The sequence below is a fragment of the Schistocerca americana genome, chromosome 9 (assembly GCF_021461395.2).
Source record: "Schistocerca americana isolate TAMUIC-IGC-003095 chromosome 9, iqSchAmer2.1, whole genome shotgun sequence".
Taxonomy (NCBI): domain Eukaryota; kingdom Metazoa; phylum Arthropoda; class Insecta; order Orthoptera; family Acrididae; genus Schistocerca; species Schistocerca americana.
Genome location: NC_060127.1, coordinates 165,676,407 through 165,700,499, shown reverse-complemented (window position 1 = coordinate 165,700,499; position 24,093 = coordinate 165,676,407). Strand labels below are relative to the sequence as shown.

The window sequence follows — 24,093 nt, the reverse complement described above, 5'->3', positions numbered from 1 at the left end:
TGAAATTAAGTCGGAACTCATCAAATACAGTGGAATGTCAGGTCTTAAATGGCTACACAGGATAATTGAAATGGCATGGGAGTCAGGACAGGTTCCATCAGACTGGACGAAAGCAGTAATCACACCAATCTTTAAACATGGAAATAGAAAAGATTGTAACAACTACAGAGGTACCTTTTTAATCAGCGTTGTGGGTAAAATCTTCTCAGGTATTGTTGAAAGGAAAGTGCGAGTATTAGTTAAGGACAAACTGAATGAAAATCAGTGTGGGTTTAGGCCTCTTAGAGGTTGTCAGGACCAGATCTTTAGCTTATGACAAATAATGAAGTGTTACGAGTGGAACAGGGAATTGTATCTATGCTTTATAGATCTAGAAAAGGCATATGACCAGGTTCCTAGGAGGAAGTTATTGTCTCTTCTATGAGATTATGGAATAGGAGGCAAACTTTTGCAAGCAATTAAAGGTCTTTACATGGATGGTCAGGCAGCAGTTAGAGTTGACGGTAAATTGAGTTCATGGTTCAGAGTAGTTTCAGGGGTAAGACAAGCTGCAACCTGTCTCCACTGTTGTTCATATTATTTATGGATCATATGTTGAAAACAATAAACTGGCTGGGTGAGATTAAGATATGTGAACACAAAATAAGCTGTCTCGCATATGCGAATGACTTAGTTGTGATGGCAGATTCGATTGAAAGTTTGCAAAGTAATATTTCAGAGCTAGATCAGAAATGTAAGGACTACGGTATGAAGATTAGCATCTCCAAAACGAAAGTAATGTCAGTGGGAAAGAGATATAAACGGATTGAGTGCCAAATAGGAGGAACAAAGTTAGAACAGGTGGACAGTTTCAAGTACTCAGGATGCATATTCTCACAGGATGGCAACATATTGAAAGAACTGGAAGCGAGGTGTAGCAAAGCTAATGCAGTGAGCGCTCAGCTATGATCTACTCTCTTCTGCAAGAAGGAAGTCACTACCAAGACTAAGCTATCTGTGCACCGTTCAATCTTTCGACCAACTTTGTTGTATGGGAGCGAAAGCTGGGTGGATTCAGGTTACCTTATCAATAAGGCTGAGGTTACAGATATGAAAGTAGCTAGGATGATTGCAGGTACTAGTAGATGGAACACTGGCAGGAGGGTGTCCACAATGAGGAAATCAAAGAAAAACTGGGAATGAACTCTGTAGATGTAGCAGTCAGGGCGAACAGGCTTAGGTGGTGGGGGCATGTTACACGCATGGGAGAAGAAAGGTTACCCAAGAGACATGGGTTCAGCAGTAGAGGGTAGGAGGAGTCGGGGCAGACCAAGGAGAAGGTACCTGGATTCGGTTAAGAATGATTTTGAAGTAATAGGCTTAACATCAGAAGAGGCATCAATGTTAGCACTGAATAGGGGATCATGGAGGAATTTTATAAGGGGGACTCTGCTCCAGACTGAACACTGAAAGGCATAATCAGTCTTAAATGATGATAATGATGAACAGTTTTATAGGATCATGCATCACAGTGATAAAACATAATCTCATTTTCTCCAATGAATAGTATCATTTATTGTGGTAGGGAAATATTGCGTTCTTTTAAATAAATAAGTAAATATGATTTTTACCTGTTGTTTTGCTTTTACTTGGATATGTGCCAATGAACTTAAAAATCATGCATTTGAACATAGTTTCCCTGAAAACTGTTTTGAGCAGCTGGTTTGAGAACCGACATGCAGTGGAAATATTTCAGACCTTGTATCTACCAACAGACCTGACCTTATTGACAGTGTCAGTATAGAGGCAGAGTTTAGTTATCATGATGTTGTCACAGTGACAATGGTTACTAAAGTTAATAAGTCCATCAAAAAGATCAGGAGAGTATTTTTGCTAAAAGAAGCAGATAAGCACTGGTTATCATCCTACTTAGACAGTGAATGGATATCATTTAGTTCCAGTCAAATGATGTAGAGGAATTATGGGCAAAGTTTAAATGGATTGTAATTCGTGTTCAGGAGAAGCACGCACTGAGTAAGTGGATTAAGGGTGGAAGAGACCCACTGTAGTTTAATAACAGTATTCGGAGAATGCTGAGGAAGGAAAGGCTGTTGCACTTGCAGTTTAGAAGGGGAATGCACAAATAATAGCAGGAAAAATTTAGAACAGATTCCTGCGTCTGTAAAAATATTGATGCAAGAAACAACTACTACCACTGTCATACCTTAGCAAAAGATCTTGTTGAGCACCCAAGAAAATTCTGGGTGTATATGAAATTGCTATGCGAGTCAAAGGTTTCTATCCAGTCACTCTTTGACTAGTCTTGTATGGCATTAGAGGAAAGCAAATGGAAAGCCGTAGTTGTAAATTTTGCTTTTACAAAAATAGTACAAACATCTCATTGTGTGACCATCACACAGATTCCCATATGGAGGACAGTAATTGGCATCCCTGACATAGAGAAGCAACTGAAAGAGTTGAAAACAAATGAGTTGCAATGTATGAGTGAAATCCCCCTTTTGTTCATTCTGAGATACAGAGTCCTAAAGTTAAATGACTGCTGAAAAATCTGCAGTTGAGATACCAGAAATATTCAAGCATATGGCTGCTTGCTAGAGATGAACCTTTCTTTCCGTTTGTTGGGACTCTTAATGTCAGAAGCATTATAGACAGAAAAGTGGAGGTAATGGACTTGTATCACTATTGAAATAAGCCCTTCATATAAGAAGGGTAAAAGAATGGACCCATAAAATGGCACACCAATATCATTAAATCGATGTGCTACAGATTTCATAAACATTCTCTCAATTTGAATATAATAAATTTCCTTGAGACGGAAAAACTCTATCTACCTGCGATCCACGGGTGAAGGGCAACAGGTAGATTCCACATTCCCAGATTTTGGAAAATAATTTGCGACATGGTGCCCCAATGCAGACTGTGAATGATAGTAAGAGCATACAGAATAGGTTCCTAGATATGTGGGTGGTTGGAAGACTTCTTAATTCAGATAACCCAGTTGTTCTCCTTGATGGAGAGTATTCGTCGGAGACAAGGCTATCATCAGGAGTGCCATGGGGAAGTGTGGTAGGACTGCTATTATTCTCTGTGTACATAAATGATTGTATGGACAGGGTGTGAGCAGCAATCTGCAGCCGTTTTCTGATGCTGCTGTGGTGCATGAAAGGTGTCATTGATGAGTAGCTGTAGGAGGATACAAGATGTCTTAGACAAAATTTCTAGTTGGTGTGATGAATGCCAACTAGTGTAAAAAAAAATGTTTGTTAATGCAAATGAGTAGGAAAAACAAACCCTTATGTTTGAATATAGCGTTGTTAGTGTGCTAATTGACACAGTCAAGTTGATTAAATATCTAGGTGTAATGTTGCTGAGTGATGTGAAATAGTGCAAATATTTAAGGATTGTAGTAGGGAAGGTGAATGGTCAATGTTGGTTTATTGGCAGAACTTTAGGAAAGTGTGGTTTATTTGTGAAGGGGAGAGCATATAGAACATTAGTGCAACCAATTCTTGAGTACTGCTTGAGTGTTCAGATTAAAGGAAGATATTGAAGCAATTCAGAGACAGGTTACTAGATTTATTACTGATAGGTTAGAAAAAAATGCAATTATTATGGACCTGATCTGGGAAATCAAATGAGAATCTTTGGAAAGAAGGTGGCATTCTTTTCAAGGAACACTACTGAGAAAAGTTACAGAACTGGCACATGAAGCCAACTGCAGAAAGATTATACTGCTTAAGGACCATAAGAGTGAGAGATATTGAGGCTTGTACAGAAGCATATAGACAGTTGTTTCTCCCTTGCTCTATTTTCTTGTGGAACAGGAAAGGAAACGACTAGTAATGATGCAGAGTACCCTCTGTCATGCACCATATGGTGGCTTGTGGAATATGTATGTAGATCCAGATGTAGTTGAGGTATTAACTGGTGGATTGGCTCATAAACAAGACTGAATTCATAGCTAAGCTTTTAGACAATATTCTTTCACTGAGTGAACACACACACACACACACACACACACACACACACACACACACACACATTTTCATTTATTTTCACTCATGAAGCTGTGTTGTCTCAGAGCTCTTTTTGTGTTATTTAGTCTATTAGCTATGAGAAGGATGTTATGAAAAGCTTTTATAAAAGTTCAGTCTTGATTGTACGTCTTTCTGCCTTCAGTGCTTCAACTCGGCAGAGTGATTGCCTATACTCCTTCCATTATTTGCTTCTGCCTGGGTATTGATTTTTTTCTCCTCCATCACTTCTGTCACTACCAGGGTGTGCTTGTACTATTACTGGAGTGTAGTATTTTGTCTGTTTGTAATCACAGTGAAATGAGATTCCAAAATTGGATTTTAAGGCATACCCAGGAGCAGATATAGACTCAGATCACAATTAGATGGATGTTTAAGTGAATCATCCAGAAGAACCAATGTGGGAAGAAGTGAGATACTGAGGTACTGAAGAATGATGAGGTACATTGCAAGTTCTCAAAGGCTGTAAGTACAGTGATGATGGATACCACAGCAGTCAGTTCAGTTGAAGAGAAATGGACATGTCTAAAAAGGGCAATCACAGTAGTTGTACAGATAAACACAGGAACAAGGAAGATAACACCAAAGAAATCTTGGGTAACAGAAGCAGCATTTCAATCAATTAACGATAGGAGGAAGTACTAAAATATCCAGGAAAAGATAAAAATACAACAGTATAAGTCTCTTAGGAATGGAAATAAATAGGAGTTGTAGGGTAGCAGAGGCAAAGTGGCTGGACGGAACATGTAAAGAAATCAAAATAGTATTGATTCTCAGAAAACAGATTCAGCTTTAACAAGACATAATTAAAAGCAAAGACAGCAACATTAATAATGCAAGAGGCATCTCCCTGTCAAACTCAGATAAGAGAGTAAATAAGTGGAAAGAATACACTACAGTTCTCTATGAAGTGCAGCAACATGAAAGAAGAAGAAATGGGGATAGATTTGGAAGACAGGGAAAACTTTAAATCAAATAAAACAGAGGTATAGAAAACATTTCTTCGGAATTTCTAAAACTGTTGGGGAAAATGGCAACTAAATGGCTACTCAAATCGGTATGTCATATAGACTCTGTGAGACTGGACTTTTTGAAAAATATCATTCGACATTCCCAAAGAGAGCAAAGGCAGGTAAGTCCACCAATTATTGTACAATCAGCTCAGTAGCTCATGCACCCAAGGTCCTGACAAGAATATTTTACCAAAGGATAGAAAAGAAAATTGAGTATCTGTTAGACGATGATCAGTTTGGATTGTGAAAGGGTAAAAGCACCAGAGAGGCAATACTTAACGTTGTGTTTGATAATGGAGGCAAGACTGAAGAAATCATCAAGACCGTGGCATAGTATTGTTGATCTAGAAAAAGTGTTTGGCGATGTGAAATTGTGCCAGATGATAGAAATTCTGAGAAAAACAGGAATAAGCTATAGGGAAAGACTGCAAATATACAATATGTACAAGAACCGTGAAAGGACAGTAACACTGTAAGACCAAGAATAAAGCGTTCAGATTTAAAATGGTGTAAGACAGGGATGTGTCTGTTGCCCCTACTGTTCAGTCTTTACATTGAAGAAGCAATGACAAAAACCAAGAAATGTTGAGGACTGGATTTAAATTAAGGTGAAAGTATATCAATGGTAATATTCACTGATGACATAGCTATACTCAGGGAAAGTGAAGAAGAATTCCAGGATGTGTTGAATGGATTGATTGAAGAGTCTAATGAGTACAGAATGTTGGCTGAGAATAAAATGAAGAACCACAAGAGTAAAAAGGAGTAACAGAAATGAGATTAGCATGATGCGAAGGAACTCTGCTATAGGCCTTAATTGGGGGAAGAAATTTTTGAGAATGTACGCTAGTGATGCACAGACTCCAGGAAAAAGGGAATCGAAACATTATGAGACCTGGTGATATAGAAAATTAAGTGTACTAATAAGATAAAAGATGAGGAGGTTCTCTGCAGAAGTGTGAAGAAACTTAAAGAAAACACTGACATGAAAAAGGGACAAGATGATCAGACATTTGTTAAGATACTGGGGAACAACTCCTATGGTACTAGAGGGTGCTGTAGAGGGTAAAACTGTAGGAGAAGGCACAGATTTGAATATATCCAACAAATAAATTAGGATGTAGGGTGCAGGTTCTACTCTGAGATAAGGAGGTTGGTAGAAGAGAGTTCATTGTGGGTTGCATCAAACCTGTTAGATGATTGATGACTCAGAAAAAAATGTCTGGAGATGTAGGACAGTTTTTTAATATTCCTTGTCTACATCAGTGCATTTTCTTCTTTTACAGTAGCTTCACAATGCTCCATTTGTTATCATAATGATTTTCCTTTTATAAACTTGGCTGCCTTCTTTGTCATTCTTCTTTAAGTTTACTTTTTTGGCATTCCAACAGCATTACGATAGGTACTTGTGTACCAAATTCCTTAGGTACTGAAATTAAAAATGAAAAGTGGCACATGCATTTCTGGTTGACGTATTTCACTGCAACAGTGTAACGTTGCATATAAGTTAAAGTATTAGTTTAAATAATATGCTAACCTGTGTGCCATATTTTCGGTTCTACTTTTAGAACAAAAATATATTTTACGTATTTTGACTGCTGTTAGGTTTCCGGCACACCATCACTGTGCAGCACACGGCACTGGACCGTAAACCTCGAAACCCTTCAAGTCCAAACAGTCCACCTGGATCGCCCAGCATTCCGAGGCTTCGAGCAATTGCACGTAAGTAGAATCGACTTTGTATAAGATATCAAGTTTCTTTGGTTACAACAAAATTTGTTGGTAAAACAGTTTAAAATTTCTGAAGGGAAATATGGATAGATCCAGTTTCTTCTGAAATGGAAAAAAGGCCCATCCACTACTTTTGTGTCATTTTCTTAATTTATGTTAATGATGCTGTGAGACAGCTTTTACCACAAACTTCTGACAATGACAACCAGTTAATAATGTGTCCAGGCTATTGGAAACTATTCAGTTTTACACCATTGTGGCATGTTGTATGTCAGTATTGCAGCCTATTTCACTAAAACAGCTTGTCATTTGGTATTAAATCTAAGTTGGTCACTGGGGATGGAACCGAGGACCTCTGCGTTAATACCCACTGATGTCAACAGCTGGATCACAAAAGAAATAATCATTCAAAATTATTTAAGTGGTAAAACAGAACTATTGTGGGACAGGGATTCCTAAACAACTATTTTGGTAGGTATAAAAATTAAAGAGGGATCCATTGTTTACATTAGCAGGCCTCATATCACAACAGGCTGCCATGGATGTGAGGAAAAAAGTGCCAATCAGCTACACTACCAATGTAAACAAATCTATGGTACAGTTAAACTGATAAAATTGAAGGCTGTTAGCGGTTTAAAATCATTGATAGATAGCACCTTCAATCCTGCATTGCCTCACTCTGTTGTAGCTTTGGAACTCCACTGATGTCAGTCATGTTCTACACACAAAATGCTGATATAATTACTGAAGTGAAATGTGATCTCAGTGGTTCAGATGAAACTATTCTTCAATCAAACTATCATAATTTTTGACAGACACTGAAAATAAACATATCCTGTAAGACTTTTACTTTACACTCTACAACCACAATGTCAAGAAATGCTGATAATTAATGCTGAACTTCAGGATGACAGATCTCAAAACTCAACTCACACAGTAGATCACATATATTTTTTTGTTTAGTTAAATGTGCCCATGAAGTGCTTGTATGATAGTTTCTCAGAATAAAATGCAAGTTAGTTTATCAGTTGCAATAGTTGAGTTTATCAGTTGCAGCCTATCAGCTTTGTCTGACGCTGTTCATAAAGTGCCTTGGAGTGAGAATTTTAGGAAATGTGCCAACTGTGCATGCCTGATTTTCAATTAATTGACCCTAAATGGATTAGTCTGTCCACAATTTCACTGAGTCTACAAATTAACTGAGCATCTGAAAGCATGTTTAATTTTGATTTGAAGATCATAGTATGAAACTATCAAAGTTCACAGATATTTTTCTCCTACTTTTTAATAGGATACAGCTGTTTGGTACAACATGAAGCATATCTGACACTGTGCATAGCAGTTCATCATTCGATTTTCAGTGTGAATGCTGTCATATACCAATTTATTTGTATAGTGAATGACAAAATGCACATATTATTCAGGCCTACAACACATTGAGTTGGCTTTTATGTAATTCAAATTCACAAACTGCAGTCTTATTTTGCTAAAGGATTGGACACATGTTGAAATATAGGCAAAAAATTTACCATTTTAGTAAATGTTCTGTGACATCACTAGCTGACTTTACATTACCAGCATATTAAAACTTTTGAATTATTACTGTGAGAAGTCATTGTCAGGATATCTTTTGTCAGAACTGCTTACCTTTCATATATTGAGATGTAACATACAGTGAAAAGCTATTATAATTTTTTTAAAAGACTTAGGTCAAAGAAGGTATTTATTCAGTAGTACACAAGAAAGAAGTAAATAAAAAGTGACATGTGAAACAGAGTCACAAGCTTCAAAGATCTCACAGAGGTGGCCAGATAGCTAAGCATCAGTGGTACACCAGAAGAAGATTAGAAGTAAGACACAGAAACCCCCTACAAAGGTCTCCAGATCACAAGGGTCATGAATAAACATGATTATGTGTTAATATGAGGATATATCTATCTTACAGATGGAGACTTTCAGGCATAATGGACTATAAGGTTAGCAGCTTGATGGAAGAGTAGAATAACAAGAGTAAATATTAAGTAAATAAAAGCTCTGATAAAAACTCTGAGACACAAAAACTGATGGTTTTTCATTGCACCATGTGAAAATTGTGCACCATTCAACTTGATATGGAGAAGGAAATAACTGATGACTATCTCAGATACAGAAGAAAGTCTCAGTACTGGTACAATCACCAACGTAATAACAACTGTTGATAAATTTTGCATCAGATGAGAATTGCTATTCATAAAAAAAAAAAAGTTTATGCAAGTGGCATTTTGTTGCAAACAAGTTGCTTACATGCATTGTAAGCAGGAATAGGGAAATATAATCATCTTGGTGTCAGAATGTGCATCTTAAGGTGAATATTTCATTTCCCTGCAAAGCCAGAGGATTGATAAGAAGGGTTTGAATTTGGAATCATTGCTTTGCAAATGGACAAACCGACATTGTGAACACTAGAAAAAGCAACCAGTCTGTCAGCAAAAGCACTCTTTTATGGCACTCCCTACCTTTTTATGTTAAGCTCCTCTGTAAGTGAGCTCAGAGACTGGGGTAATAATTTTGATAATAGAAGGGCTGAGCTGTTACTTACCCCCTTCAGTGAGGACTTCACACAGTCAGAAAATAAGCAGAATCATTAGCACTTATTTGTCGCATCTTTTCTTTGTTGGCTTTAAGATAAGCTAGGTATGTTTGTATTATTTTCTTATTTCAAACTGTTTCTATGTCACAGAATTGAACAGTTTTGATTGTTTGTGACTAGTCAACTGAAAACAAATCAATAAATCTGATCAGCTTATAGAACCTGTCTCTCACAATTCTTTCCTTCTGGTGCTCTTATTTGAAAGTAGCTAGCAGTTATAAAAACCAACAACACTAAACTTTCTGAATGTAAAAGTGTTGAAGGACAATTTTGCTAACACTGACTGCACAATCAGCACTTAAGTTCCTCAACTGTGTTTGTCACACATTGTTGTATACTCAGTTTTCTCCATCACAGTCTCATTGACCCCATAGGAAGCTGAGTCCTCAATGGAATTAAGTTTTTAGTTGGGTGGCACTTCACTTGGCTACTCCTGCGAAACAGTGCCCCCATTTCTCCACAAATTTGCAGGATTCTGATGGTGGTAGTCCATTATCATAGCAGGCATGAAAATGGAACACAAAGAAAAAAAACAAAAAAAATGCATCAGTAATTTGTGTTGGTCTGTATATTACTAGGCTGATTTGTATGGACTTTTGTTTTTCCTTTTATGTCACAATTCCATCTGGTGGTTTGGGATGGATGCTTGAAAGTAAAACAAAGAAATTGGAATCACAAGGGAAAAAAATATATTTTTGGAGGAAGCATGAAAATATAGATTGGATGAACAAAACAAGCTGAAATTTCAGGAAATGTGACAAAAGAACAGACAAAAATGATGTCTAGTATACATGATGGGTCTACCTACAGGCATGAAAAATGACAGTTCCACTATCATTATAAAAGACTCCAGGATCTGAAATCTGTCTGTTTTTCTTTCCCAGGTTGATGGGAGAGGCAAGAAAGCTAATCTGACAGAAACTTAAAATGAATACACACACACACACACACACACACACACACACACACACACATACACATACATACGCTCACGTGGAGAGAGAGAGAGAGCGTGGGGGGGGGGGGGGGGGCGGCGAAGAACTGAGCTGTAATTGTCTGATGTTCAAAATTTATGTGAAAGAATCAGACAATTTTGGACATAACTGCAATTGCACTCCTCTGCAAACTATTGTATATCTGCCTTTGAAATTCCACGTAGAATTTTTGCTCTAGCACACAGCTGCCTTTTTGTATAGTGTCAGAAGCGTTAGAGATAAACACTCAGGGACTTGTAGTAAGAGAACAAAAGGAAAATAATGCAAATGTGGTGAAAAAAATGATTTAACACTGCACTAAATTGATACTTTTATATTCTGTTGTAGTTTCCATGGAGCTTGTATTCTGAGTGTTTCATCCCCCAATTGTGTAATTATGGAATCTGTACACATACTTTTCACTGTCACGCTTTGAAAATACTGGAAACTGTTGTCTCACTTCTGATGAACTTGATTTGAGTGGAACTGAGTAACACTACTTAAAAACTACTTGAAGTAAGCAATACTTCTAGGATTTAACCCACTGTAGTTCTGTATGTACTTTTAGAGGCCTAAACTATCACAAAAGATGACATTTCTGATGAAAGTGTGATACATGTACACTAACTGAACCAGATATGGTCACATCATCTAATTTTTTGCCATTTAATAAGATACACCATAACTTGGTTGTTATGTGTTTGCTGTCTCTAACTTTAGGAGATGGGTCTAAGGTTGCTCCTGAAACACAAATAACATTTGTATTAAGCCAGACATATAGTTCATTATGATCAGTTACTGTTCAACGGTATTCATTTCCAACAAATTTTGTTGCTTAATTACATTAATTTAGTTTTGTTGATCTATATAAACTTATTGATTCAATCAAAGATTTAGAATAAAATAAGTATTTGAAGTAAAAGAAATGTTTTTCAAAAGGGCATGCTGTAGTAGACCGCTTGTTATGCATGAAACATTATTTTTTTGCTATTATTAATTTGATTTGTTTTTACATTTTTACAGTGCTGCAGTATCTCTTGCTCTTGTAGGATTCTGCACAAGTGCACCTGTATATAGTTGAATTTTGTTGTTGTTATCATTTGTTATTGCTGTTTGCTGTATAGCAGTGTGCCTCACTCAGTTGCTTTTATATAATTCTCTCTTCTTGCTTGTCTTTTAATGTAATGCCACTTCATCCTGGTGGAAATTTAGTATGGAGCCTCATAGTCTTTCACAGAATTTCAAATATGTATGAACTGAAACAGTTGTCTTAGGTCAGTCATAGCTTTTGATGCTTCAAACAAGATTTCCATATTGATGAGGGACTGTTGTTTTTTCCCTGGACTAGAAAGAGTCACAGTTTTAATTAGCTTTACAATTATAATGGAAAGAAAACATCACCGTTTGTGTCCAGCAGTGTGACAAACTGAATAACAGAAGTTGCAGTCTAATGAATTCATCTTTTATTTGGTAGTGATTCTCATTAACTTGAATGTATGGGTTAGTTCTTTGCAGTTTTTCTCTTTTTATTGTTACATTGGATGACTTCATAACTGTTCACACACTGAAACATATAGACTGTGCTCATAAGTTCAGCCTGTTACCCATCTATTATTTCGCAGTAGCCATTAACTGTTCATATTGCAATTACCTGCAGTTTCCACATGGAATTCTATACTGCTGACCCCCTTGTGATCTCTGGCCATGTATGAAAAGTTAATTGTCTCCATATTAGTTGTGCAGTTTTACCAGTTTTGTTTCTCATGAGGTGAACAGCAGTTTATGATGCCTTCAGTCATAATTTAATGTCTTCTGTTGAACGTCAGATTTAAAGTTTAGAACATTTATTTGCTCAAGTGTGTGTTGAATTGGTGCTAAAATATGTAGTAGAATTTTCTGCTCTATTTAATTGGCTGCTAATATATTTGAATAGACAATTACTTCAAAAGTATATTTCCTTCTCAGATTTGGCTGTATTTTCCCAACAAACTCAAATAATGGTATTTTATTGGCAGATCTCACATGTATAAGCATGTAGTTTTAGTTGAAAAGATGATCCAGTCACACAGTTCACTAGCTGATGCAAAATATTTAAAATTCTCATCATTTCTGTTTTTTCCATTCAGTGATGCATGCACACAGACTTCTGCAGAATGGCTCCATGTTGCTGTTTTGTTCTGTGTGGTCATTACTCGCATGTTTCAATCGTGTGACTGAAATTCACTAATCGAGTGGCCAGTCTTCATCATTTGTAAAATAGTTTCTGTAATGTGATAGAAGTTGCCATACAGCGCTTGACAGATGTCACTCCTGTCAGTCTTGATTTCATCAGTTTTTTTATGCCAGCATTTCAGTCTCCATTCTCAGTTTTGGGTGAGATTCACATTCAGTCAGATGCACAGAGGCACCACTGTTCCACTATTATTGCATCACACGCTCCGTGTATGGTGTTCTCGACGGAATATTGTGAGTAACTGTGAATTGAGGCACATACCCACAGTCCCTTAATGAGCAGAGCCCCCAGTATCCATTCTCTTCACCTCCAGACAAAGTACAGGTCCTCGTGTTGGCTTGTCTCCAGTCCCAGCCGACGGGGTGAAGGGTAAGACGTGGGGTCCCAGCACGTGCCACCAGCGGGAGCGCGGCCAGATCATCTCGCGCGTCGTCGACGGCCAGAAGCGCTGGAGCCGGAGCGCGCCCGACCTGGAGAAGCGCACGGCCCTGCACGCAATAGGTACGGGCTCAGGAATGCGAGTGGGTGTAGGTGCATCCGCAGAGGCACTGTACGACAGTGCCGACGGTGCCAACTAACCTGTCCTGTCCCTGGTATTTCTGGAATGACTTGTGTTCCAGCCACCATTTCTCACTCCCCTCCTTTTTGTCACCTGCAGCACAGTCACTTGTGCTTCCTAAGTCACCAGGCGGTGGCAGCGGCGTCTCACGAGGTGGTGGTACTGGTGACAGTGGTTTTGGCGGTGGTGGTTATAAGTAACACGTAAATTATGACAAACTGTTTTTGAAAGCTCAAATCTGTTCTTCCTTTGTGCGTAAATTTTCAGATTTGAGGTTTTTATTCCATCGTCTTTCCATTTTACTTTCGTAGTTGGCATACTTACTAATGCTTACGTGTATTTAAATTGTATCAGTTATACCTTCATAAAAGGAACTCCTTAAATATAGAACCTGAATTTTGCATTGGCAGCATATATTGCTATATTACTTCCATTCCTGTTGCTTTAAAAGCATACTTTATTATCAAAGCACGTAAAGAAAGTTCAAATTTTCCTCAGGAGGATTGCACACTATATAACTGCTAGTAAAGTAAGTTTATTGTAATGTGTTTCACATTACGTAAGTTCCTTATTTCTCAGCATTTTCGTTTCTACTACAGTTTCTATATTCATGATTGTGCTGGCAGCAGTAAAGTTTGTGTTATCTACGGGCTTGTTAGATGAAATTCTTCACAGTCTGGGAGTATGGAGATACTTGATGGCAGTTTCATGGCTGGAGTTTTCTTATCCTCAGACTGTGCTCTTTATTATTGATTAATTGCAGAAATGCAGTACAGAGTCTTTTTGCATTACTTAGAACTCACGTTCAAATTCTGTTTCGTATACCATCTTTTAATGTTTAAACATTACACTAACAACATTTTGTTGCAAAATATTTTAATTTGTGACTCTGATTACAACAGTTTTCCTTCTTTCAAGAAATCAGCTGTCATACAACATTTCATAAAAATGGCAATGATCTTTTATGCTTGTTGAAGCACATTTTACAGAATGAAAACATTCATGTTATTCCATTTTTTCTTGTGTTGATTTGTGGAAAAAGTTGGCAATTCTTTTCTTTTATGTGGATTTTCAATGATTTAAATGTTCATTGTATCTGAAATAGCAACAACAATATATGACAGCCCACCAAACTGCTAAAATTTATGCATCTGGTATGTTTTGTTAAACTGACTTGAAGAAAGAGTGTCTCTTCAGTCACGTCTGTTAACAGGACATACAGTCAATGATTATGATAGTAATTTTCAGCTTAGCAGTTGTCTATTACCAAAACTTTGTGTTTTACCCTTAATAATGCAGTGTTTAACAGCTCATTTCATTTTCACACTCTTTCACTTGGTTATTTATTTATGTCAGTAGCAGATAGCAGATTCTGCTTGGAATTTTTACTGCATTTTATTTGGCTTCTGCACAGCATTAGAGTGATGCTTTGTAATATATTTCTTTTCTTGTAGTTATTTATGGATTTTTAACAGTCATATTTCAGAGTTTAATTCAGGATATGAAAGGAAAAAATGGACATTATTTTCTTCAGTTATGTTTCAAGTAATATTGATTTAAATGTTGAATAGTTAAAACAATATTATCGGGAGTGTTATTTATACCTTTGTAATGTATTATCTATTAATTTTTAAATTCATCGTAAAACTCTTTTTGCCACATTCATATGCAGTCCTTTATTTTGATAAAGATAACTAGTCTTAATTAGATCAACACATGCAGACACGTGTAAATAGATTTTGATGCAGTATCATTAATACAGTGTTCTTGACCATACTGCTAGATTTACAACCATGTATAACTGGTGCCAGCACAGTCATTTCACTAATACTCTCATCTAGATATAATAAATAAATACTTTTAGGCCCGAAAGACAAAATTACACTCGGTAATTACATGCCAATACAGTCATTGCTCTTTATGTATTTTAATGAGGGAAGAAATTGATGATGATTTGAGTGAACTGATTGGACTTCTTTCTGATTACTGTTGTCTGCTTGCTCAGGCTATTCTCAGGAGAGGCTCAACTACCCCTGTAAGTCTGATCCTTGTTTTGTCTTATTTGTAGACTCATTTTATTTTATTTTTGTAGATTGCAAATGTGTTGCACAAACTTTGCAGATAATAGATGAAGATAGTGCATGGACCTACACTGTAATTAGTTTTGTATGAGTATTTTCCAAGTTTTATATTAAAGAACAACAACATTTGTATTGGTAAGATTTTTGTAATGGTTGTCAGTAGTAGGCAGACTTGCACAAAAGATGTAAATTTATGTTTTGTTGTTAGATTTTTAGCATTTTGTGCCAGAAGTAGTTATATTTTTAAGATAGTCACTGTTCAATGTAAATATTATTTTTACTTTTTAAACTTATGGTGTCCTTTTCATAAACATATTTTGCAAATTTATTGAAGAATATGAAATAGGTACACTCTCATTTGGACACTCAAGTGTTGATTGGCTGTAGAAGGAAAAGCTACATATAATCACAGTTTCGGTATTTGAGGTAATTTACATATCTTCCTTAGGTAATGAAATTTACCTGAACTCGATAATTATCCTGTGGTTTGAGGTCTGTGAAAAGAGTTAAGGTAATCCTCAATTATTTTCAAGTAATGCTCTACATATTAAGTCATCTTGTGTAATCAAAGGCCTTCAATGGACTGTTGATAAAAGTCTGATGATCAGTTAAAAAGAACGTCATTAAATACAGTCTTTACTATAAGTTCTTAAATGTAATTTGAGAATCCTGTGTGAAATCATAATGTTATTGATACAAATCTGTGTGCTGCTGTAAAATTCAAGACCAAGAACTTATTTTTTCACCTGGTGGTGGTGCCTTTTAACTTACTTAATAACTAATTTGTTGGTTTAATTTAATTTTTTCAATATGAAGTAACTTTATGTTGATACAGGTTTATTGTTAAACTTGTGTTTTTATTATCTTTATTCTGTATATTTTTGGTTTGAAATTCAATAAATACGAATTACTGTAGGCTTTTCTGTTTATTTACATAGATTAGTTCCCATTTCATAACTTGATCTGGAGACAACAATACAGCACATAATGATATAATTACATTACATAGAAAAACAACTGAATATTGTTATTGTGGGAATGGTACCAAATTTTCTTCTGTGCTAATTGTTTGATATTTACTCCTGCTTGTTTTAAATCAAATTAAAGTGGCCATTTTCCTTTTACTAATCACATTGCTGTACTTCTTGGGTACTGGGTTTAAACATTAACATGAGATCAGTTTAAACATGATGCATTTAATATCTTTTAATCCATTGTGTTTGAAATAATGCCACTCGTAACAACTATTCTTACTCTAATACTTGGAGAAAAATACCTGTAGGGTGTATATCTTTTCATATCTTCTTTATGTTTGCAGTACAATACCAAGGATTCTTTATGTTGTCGAGTTCAGATGCAGTACAGATTTCTAATAACATGAACTCTTGTGTGAGATTCTTTAGTTTCCTTCTGTACCCAATCATGCACTTTGTCAGTGTCTTAATAAACAGTAACACATGATTGCCTTACAGTGTCAACACACTATTTTATCTAATTATTGTGCTAAAGGCTAAGAATTTCAGCACTGTATCATTTCCATTTCTATGGATTTAATAATGTTAATAAAAAAACAGTGAATGCTTAACAGAGTGATGCCAGTAAAGCAGCTACACAAAGCTCATAGCATAACAGTGCTTCATATATCAGTTTCATTCATGATGGGTAAATATATTATGTTTTATTTACGGAGTTTGCAGCAGTAACATGATTGTGAGAGTTCAAAGGATAAATCGTGCAAGGATATTAACAACTTGAAAGAACAATAACACTTAGCCCTGCATTTTAAGTAGTGATCAATGCCTTAACTTAAGCGAGCCCTGCTTATTTTTGCATTAATTAATTCATTAATTAATCAATTAATGAATTAAATTAATCATGACAGTTTATTACCCTTGCTGCAGGGGGGAGGGGTAGGATGAGATGGCAAATTTCTTTTTACTAGTAAGTGAATGGTAGTAGTACTCTCTGGTTAATTATAAATACAGCCTATCCATCAAATTTGGCCTTTCATGGTCAGCGTTTGTTTCCTTGGTAAGGTGTGGTATTAAGGCATTTGCTACATAGTTACCTGCATCAAGAAGCAAAAAGAAAAAAATTGGAATACTTTATACGTAGTAATAATAAGAATAATAGAACAGTTTATTTGTATCCAGAAAAGTTAACAAAAGCCCTCACAGCAGTAAATGTTGTCAAAGGAGTTCTTATTACTTCTGGAGCTGGTAAGTGCTTTGGTGGCAGTGAAGAAGTATGATAATAATAGAAAAACCCAGGCTAATGTAGATTGTAGGAGAAAATATAAAAATGCAGTAAATGAAGGCAATATAACCTCAGGCTTCGAAATGAATGTAATAATCCTAGTTTTAAAGAAAGCAGTGCCCACACCCGTGTGCGCCCACACACACACACACACACACACACACACACACACACACACACCCACACCCACACACCCACACACCTACCTGTACAGCTACATTATGTCAGTTGAATACACAATGCCAGGCCTGTATTGTGTATTCAGCCGACACTGTATGACTGAACATGTGTATGTGTTTCTAGCTTGAAAAAGGATATCTGAAAGCTGGAGGTTTTTTCATCCTTTTTAATGTGTCTGTTGATGACTCAACACTTCCATTATTTGGCGATTTGTTACTTTCCCTCCTAAACTATTTACATTCTGTCAGAACTTTTCATACCTTGATGACAGAAGTAAAGACAAGTGTACAATATCTATAAAAGTGTTTCAGAAAGAGAATATACAAACCATGTGAGGCGTAAGGCGGGTTAATTATGTCACATTGGCATAAAATTACACCACAGTTCTGAAAACTCCTGTGGTGTGATCAAGGGGGTTGTGACATTGACACGTGTGTCAAGAAAATGGCAGAGGAACCCTCTGAGACCCTCAGTTTGGTAACACCCTCAGAGCACACCTGCACACCTTTGCAGGGCTGTTTAAAAATGCCCCTGTACAGAGACAGCCGTTTACTGATTCCTAAACGTAATGGTGTAATAGGCAACCATTTTGACACATGTCATCTGAATGGCAGTACATTACTGAACTTGCACTTGCTGGGTGTAAGCAAAATCTAATGGATGTCAAAAGGGATGCCTGTCATGCCTACACCTTAGAAATCTTAGTGGCTGTCGCTGTACAGGAACATTTTTACAGTGCCCAATGAAAGTGTGTGGTGGCACTGAGGGTGTAGCCAAACTAGGGTGTCTTAAAGAGACACTTTTCTGTTTTATAAACGCATGTGTCAATGTCTCCACCTTCCCCGATGATCACACCACAGGGCAGAGAAGTGTAAAGACCCTTTGCTGCTTCAGATCACATTCAAATTTCGCAAAATGGTTTTAAAAGGTGGCAAGTGGTTCCACTCTGTATCAGACCAAAAATTGCAGTTTTGCTACACTCAAAAGAGGTCATGTCATATTAGTGGGGTTGATGTCCCACAATGTCCCTAGAGAAGGGATGAATCGTCTGGGGTGTTGCAGTAGTGTCAAAGGCTGTCAAGACTGTTGCCCTGTTGCTCTTTGCACTGCGAAGTGTCATTTTTGACCGCAAAATGTGTGGGAATCAATGCCCCAAGGAAAAGGGTGGTTTCGTTAACACCCTTTATGCCACCCCGAGGCCTTTTCGTATTACTTCTGAAAGATGGTGTGTCTGAAATGTTTTCCTTGGCCACCCATAAAAAAACTGCACGATTTCAACACAGGGCATCATGGTTCTGGTCGGCATCACAGAGGTGTCAAGAGAAGGGGTGAAATGTGGGTAAGAGGGGGTATTGATGACTTTCTCATTGTGTGACAATCTATGGGGCTTTGGGAATAATTGTGGTGAAATTTGGAGCTAATATGAAATCATTAACTCATCTTGCACTTTACATGAACTTTCAAGCTCTGGCCGTCTTTTTCACACGTGTTGACACCATACTGTTTGAAGCATCTCCAAGCCCGAGGATACCACGGTTTTCCTCCATTACGGAGGAAGACTGCAGACACTTTAGAGCCTAATTTCAAACTTCTGCATATGCAACACTTACAGGGTTTCAAAGAAGTGACCTTTTAATTGGGTTGTGTGGTGTATACTGAATTATTAAGAAGTCTTTTTGTGGAAGTATTTGTATGGGGTATAATTTTTTAAGAAAATGAAATGTAGATAATAAACAACACAGACCAAAAAAATAGGAAGTTTTTGAAATGTGTTGCTACAGAAGAATGCTGAAAAACAGATGCATAGTTTGAATAATTAATGGAGAGGTCCTAAATAAAATCAGGGAAAAAAGAAATTTATGACACAACTTGACTAAAGGAAAAGATGGTTGATCGGGCACTTCATGAGGAATCAAGGAATCATTAATTTGGTATTGGATGTATGTTGCATTCTTTATGTAGATATAAAGAGACTGGCATAGGATAGACTAGCATGCAGAGCTGCATCAAAACAGTCTTGGAACTGAAGACCACAACATCAACTAGCTTCTTTGATTTCGTTGAATGACAAGAAGTATCTTCTTAAGTCACTGGCAGCAAGGCAATATGAGTGCCAGTTCCGTTAAGCTAGGCTTTCCATTGAAAGTAATCATTAATGCTATCTATCGTTGTACCTGTGGGACTATGAAACCCTTAGCCCCTCTCATACATGTTGGAAGAGCTGAAATATCTACAATATGGGTTTATGGAGAAAAAGAACTTAAAATTTTCTCAATAGCAATAATTACATTGTACAGATGACAAGAGAAACAGAGTGCCAGATTTCTTTTCAAAATGTATACTTACTCAGAAGAAGAGAGAGAACTCTTAAGGCAGGACGCCTACAGGAACCTCTCTCTCGGATAGACTTGCAGAAAATCTGCAGTCACCATTACAAGTGTAATAGAAGAGTTATCATATTATAGCTGGACCAGGCTAATAGAATCTGTGAGCCACAATACTTATTAAAGTATTTGAAAATGGCCCCTTGATGACATTGCTGCTGTAAAAAAGAGATGAATGGTGGCCTGCACAACAGAGATTGAGGAGCTGCTGGAAAAAGATTTAGAGAAAAGTGCTTCCTCCTGATCATAAATTTATCACTCATCACATTAGCAGAAATTTGAAGAAAAAGCAGTATATAAAACACGAAAAAAGTTCACAACTATTTGAATTCTTCAATAACCTTGCATCCCAACTACCATCACCAGAAGTATGAAGAAACACGTGCACATAAGGTCAGATGTAAATTGGAACCTCTAAAAAAAGTGTTAACATAAGGCTCAAACATTAGTGATTGACACCTAGGTGTTGCAGGTGAATCTGCGGTAGCAGACCAAGTTTGAGAGGAGATGCAACTACATTTTATATGCAAGTGAGTCTTATTTCAGGCCTCCCACCCAATGCTGCTGTGTTGTTACACTTCTCATTTGCCCTTTCTATGTAGTGCATTGTTATTCTTTCTGCTGGGAGGGTTAACCTTCCTGCTGCTGCCTTATGATCAATGATAAAAACAACAGTAGGAAATCGAATCAATTTATCATAACAAGTAACACTTCAGTGGACTATCCTTGTGTGTCAAGCCAAATTAGGTGCTACAGTATGCACATTAGGGACAAGCTGGTTTTGCCCTCTGTCTAGGCATGCAGATTTAGATTTTTGTATTTTCTGTGTAGACAAATTCTGAAATGGTTCCTTTACAAAGGACATGATCAGTTTCCTTCTACAGGCCAATTTTGTGGTCATTATCTAATGATGATGGACCTGAAAATATAACATCTATATTTGGCAAAATTAGCATATATTTTTGGTGAAATTTTCATGTATTTTTTGTAAATTGTTAGACATGGTGATAAAATAATAATAAAGGAGAATAAATAGCTTTTATCCTCTATAACAAGAGCTTTTCAAATGAAATATTTACTTCTGCTAAAGCTTAAGTAGTTTTTTTTCCAAAATAGTCTCCGCTTGTTTTTTTTTTTTTTTTCTTTTGACTCTGTTTAAGGTTTCAACAAACAATTGTTTCTGTTGAGAATAAGCAGCAGTTACTTGCTGGTGAACAGTCTCCAATTTAAAGTGTTTCTCAACATTATCTTTCTTTTCACCCCATTGATTTTGTATTTGTAGAATATAAAACATGATTAGCATATTGCAGAGTCCTTTCATGGACCATGTGACCCATACTTGACAGTGCTACAGATAAAATCAGCAAAGGACTGGAAAGTGAAAGTAGAACAAAAAATAATGCCATTCACAGTTTACAGGAACTCTCTTCATAGTCACTATAGTGTGGATACTACATTGTAGCAGACAGTCACAAGTGTAAATAAAAGAGAACTTTGAAAGCCTGACGGGAAGGGCAGTGCGGGGGGGAACAAGCCATGTTTTGTGAAGGCAGTATTGACACATAGATCACTGATCCATTCTGGAGTTATTCGAGTCTGACATGAACCTATTTGTGGACCAGGATTACTTTCTTCAATCATTTTAAAATAAAAAAAGGAAATTATGAGCTACACATGATGCGAAGCAAAGTGGAAACGGTTACCATGCAATTGCTTGCCGATGTTGGCTACATCGTAAATGAGGTAGTTTTGTCCAGAGCTCTACAAGTATGAAAGTATAGTTCAGAACATCGTGCACTTAAAATTGACACATTACAGTGCTCACAATTTCACTTAATACCAACATTAGCTAATAGACAAATGAGGTTCTCTTTGTTCTAAGATAAGTCCCACAATTGAGTCCTACATTGCCATACGTGCTGTATATATTTTAGTGACCATTCGGCTGTCCCGTTTGACGTTGGGACAGGAACGTTACTTAACAAGTGCACTGATACGTTGCTGCATTTGTGCACAGGTGCATTCTTGGTTTTGTATACACTTCATTGTGCACAATCTCTTTCCAAATCGGTCTTTGCCAGATGTTGTACAATACTGCTAACTGAAAATTTGTTACTTTTTATATTTATGGACAGAAAAAAAGTTTGTTTCAACTATCTGTGATAAAATAGTTCACTTGCATTTTTGGAATTTTGAGGCAGAATTCGTATTTATGTTCCCATTTATTGCAAATGTTAATTTTCCATATCCTACTAATGACCTAGTCATTAATAAAACTATAAACTCTTCTTCATTGTTTACTGTGTTTAAAACTTAAACATTCATCTCTTGATATTCTTGACAATTTTTAATATTAGGCGGTTTTTCAACATAAATTCCACTTGAAAACATTGCAGATCCATTTGGTGATACAGTTATCGTATGCTTAACCAAACCAATAAAAATACATTATGAAAACTGTAACCAGAAAACCTACTTTCATATCTGCATGTTTGTGTCATTTCAAACAATATTTAGCAAACAGTACTGCATTATTAATATTTGTTTTTCTTGAAATTATATGCCTTTCCATACTTCAATCTCTGAACCAACTTAAGTTGGCAGTTTTTTAAGGCTTCTAGTGGTGAACTGTCATTTTCATATATTTTTAACAGAGGTAGAAGCCACAGGAACAAAAGGCTGGTATATGCCAGAGTTTCTCTCTGGGAGTTTCCTCATTTTGTAATGACTGTATTAACAGATGATGAATCAGATCTCCAGCTTTGATGCGTGAAATTATACATTCCAGGATTGTGATCTTTTCTTGACTTATTGATTTGAAATTGCGTAACAAATGTGTTAGATATTTGAAATTCCTAATAAAATTCCTTTGTTATGACATAATTCAAGGAAAGTAAAGTAAAAAAAGGCCTGGCTTGTGCATACGAGCTTTCAATACTTTTTTCTCTTTAGAAAGATACTTTTCACTGTCACTTCCTTCACACTTGTTTGTCTATTTGCAGTTTAAAGTAAAATGTAAACAGAAAAAACTGGCACACATACAATCTGACTACACTCATTTTCTGCATTTTTCAAATGAAGAAACCTCTGGATCCAAGAGTCAGCACTTCTGTGACTGTATGTGTGTGCTTATCTCTTTTGCCGGTTGGTTTGATTTTCTCAGGGAGACAAAGTGACAGTGGCTTTGGGCACTTCTTGCATGCACCAAAAGTGAGTATATTGTGCAGTTTCTCTTGCTGTCATTCTAGTAAAGCCTTCCAATAGCCTTAAGGAATAATAAGAGACCATTTAGTAGGTCCTTATGGGACACAATTTCTTCAGGAATTATTGTTCTAAATATCCTACATCTTTTGGCCATATTGGGAGATTAAGGGTGGCGGAGTTTCATCATCAACACCACAAAGTGTGCACTTACAGGCTTCTTTCTCTATACCCGTCATGTGCTTCCTAAAGTGCCCATGGTAAGGTAGTCCTATCACGAGTTAAATCTGAGACCTGTGGAAGCCCATAGTTGCAGAATTTCTCTTTAAACATGGTTTCAACATCATTAGCTTGTCACGTCTTTTTTTTTTTTTAATCTGACCTCCTCCATGTTGCCTGCTGGTCCAGCCGTGTAGTTTTGATTACACAATCACTTAATGATGGCTAAGACAGGTTCTTATCCAAAAAGTGGAGTCATCCCTCTTGTCCTGGCTAGCATGTCAGCTTGTTTGTTGCCTTGCTTCCTCTTAGCTGCACAGAGTGTTCTTGGCATTCAACTATCTTTGATCACATTGCACATGCCGATAGAGATTTCAGAGCTGTTTGGATGTCTGAATGAATGTAGATGCCACAATCCTTGTACTGACATAGATTCCCCTCTGTGCCTGGAATGCTGTGTCCAGCTTCTGTAGAGAGATTGCACACTCTAGTCTAGGCTGTACCCGTACAGCCTGACCTCGGCACCTTTGTAAAATTTTGAACTGCCGATAAATCGGACTGTATATCCAGAACAGTATCACGGCTCATTCTTCCACTGC

At 36.8% G+C, this 24,093-nt stretch overlaps 1 protein-coding gene across 1 annotated transcript in view; it reads left to right on the top strand.

Annotated features, from left to right (window-relative positions):
* LOC124550777 (mitogen-activated protein kinase kinase kinase 10-like) overlaps positions 1-24,093 on the top strand; it is a 680,343-nt gene that overhangs the window by 576,898 nt on the left and 79,352 nt on the right. The window contains exons 6-7 of the mRNA XM_047125500.1: positions 6,653-6,769; positions 12,963-13,190. Coding sequence (XP_046981456.1) covers positions 6,653-6,769; positions 12,963-13,190 — 345 coding nt within the window. The remainder of the gene's footprint in view (positions 1-6,652; positions 6,770-12,962; positions 13,191-24,093) is intronic.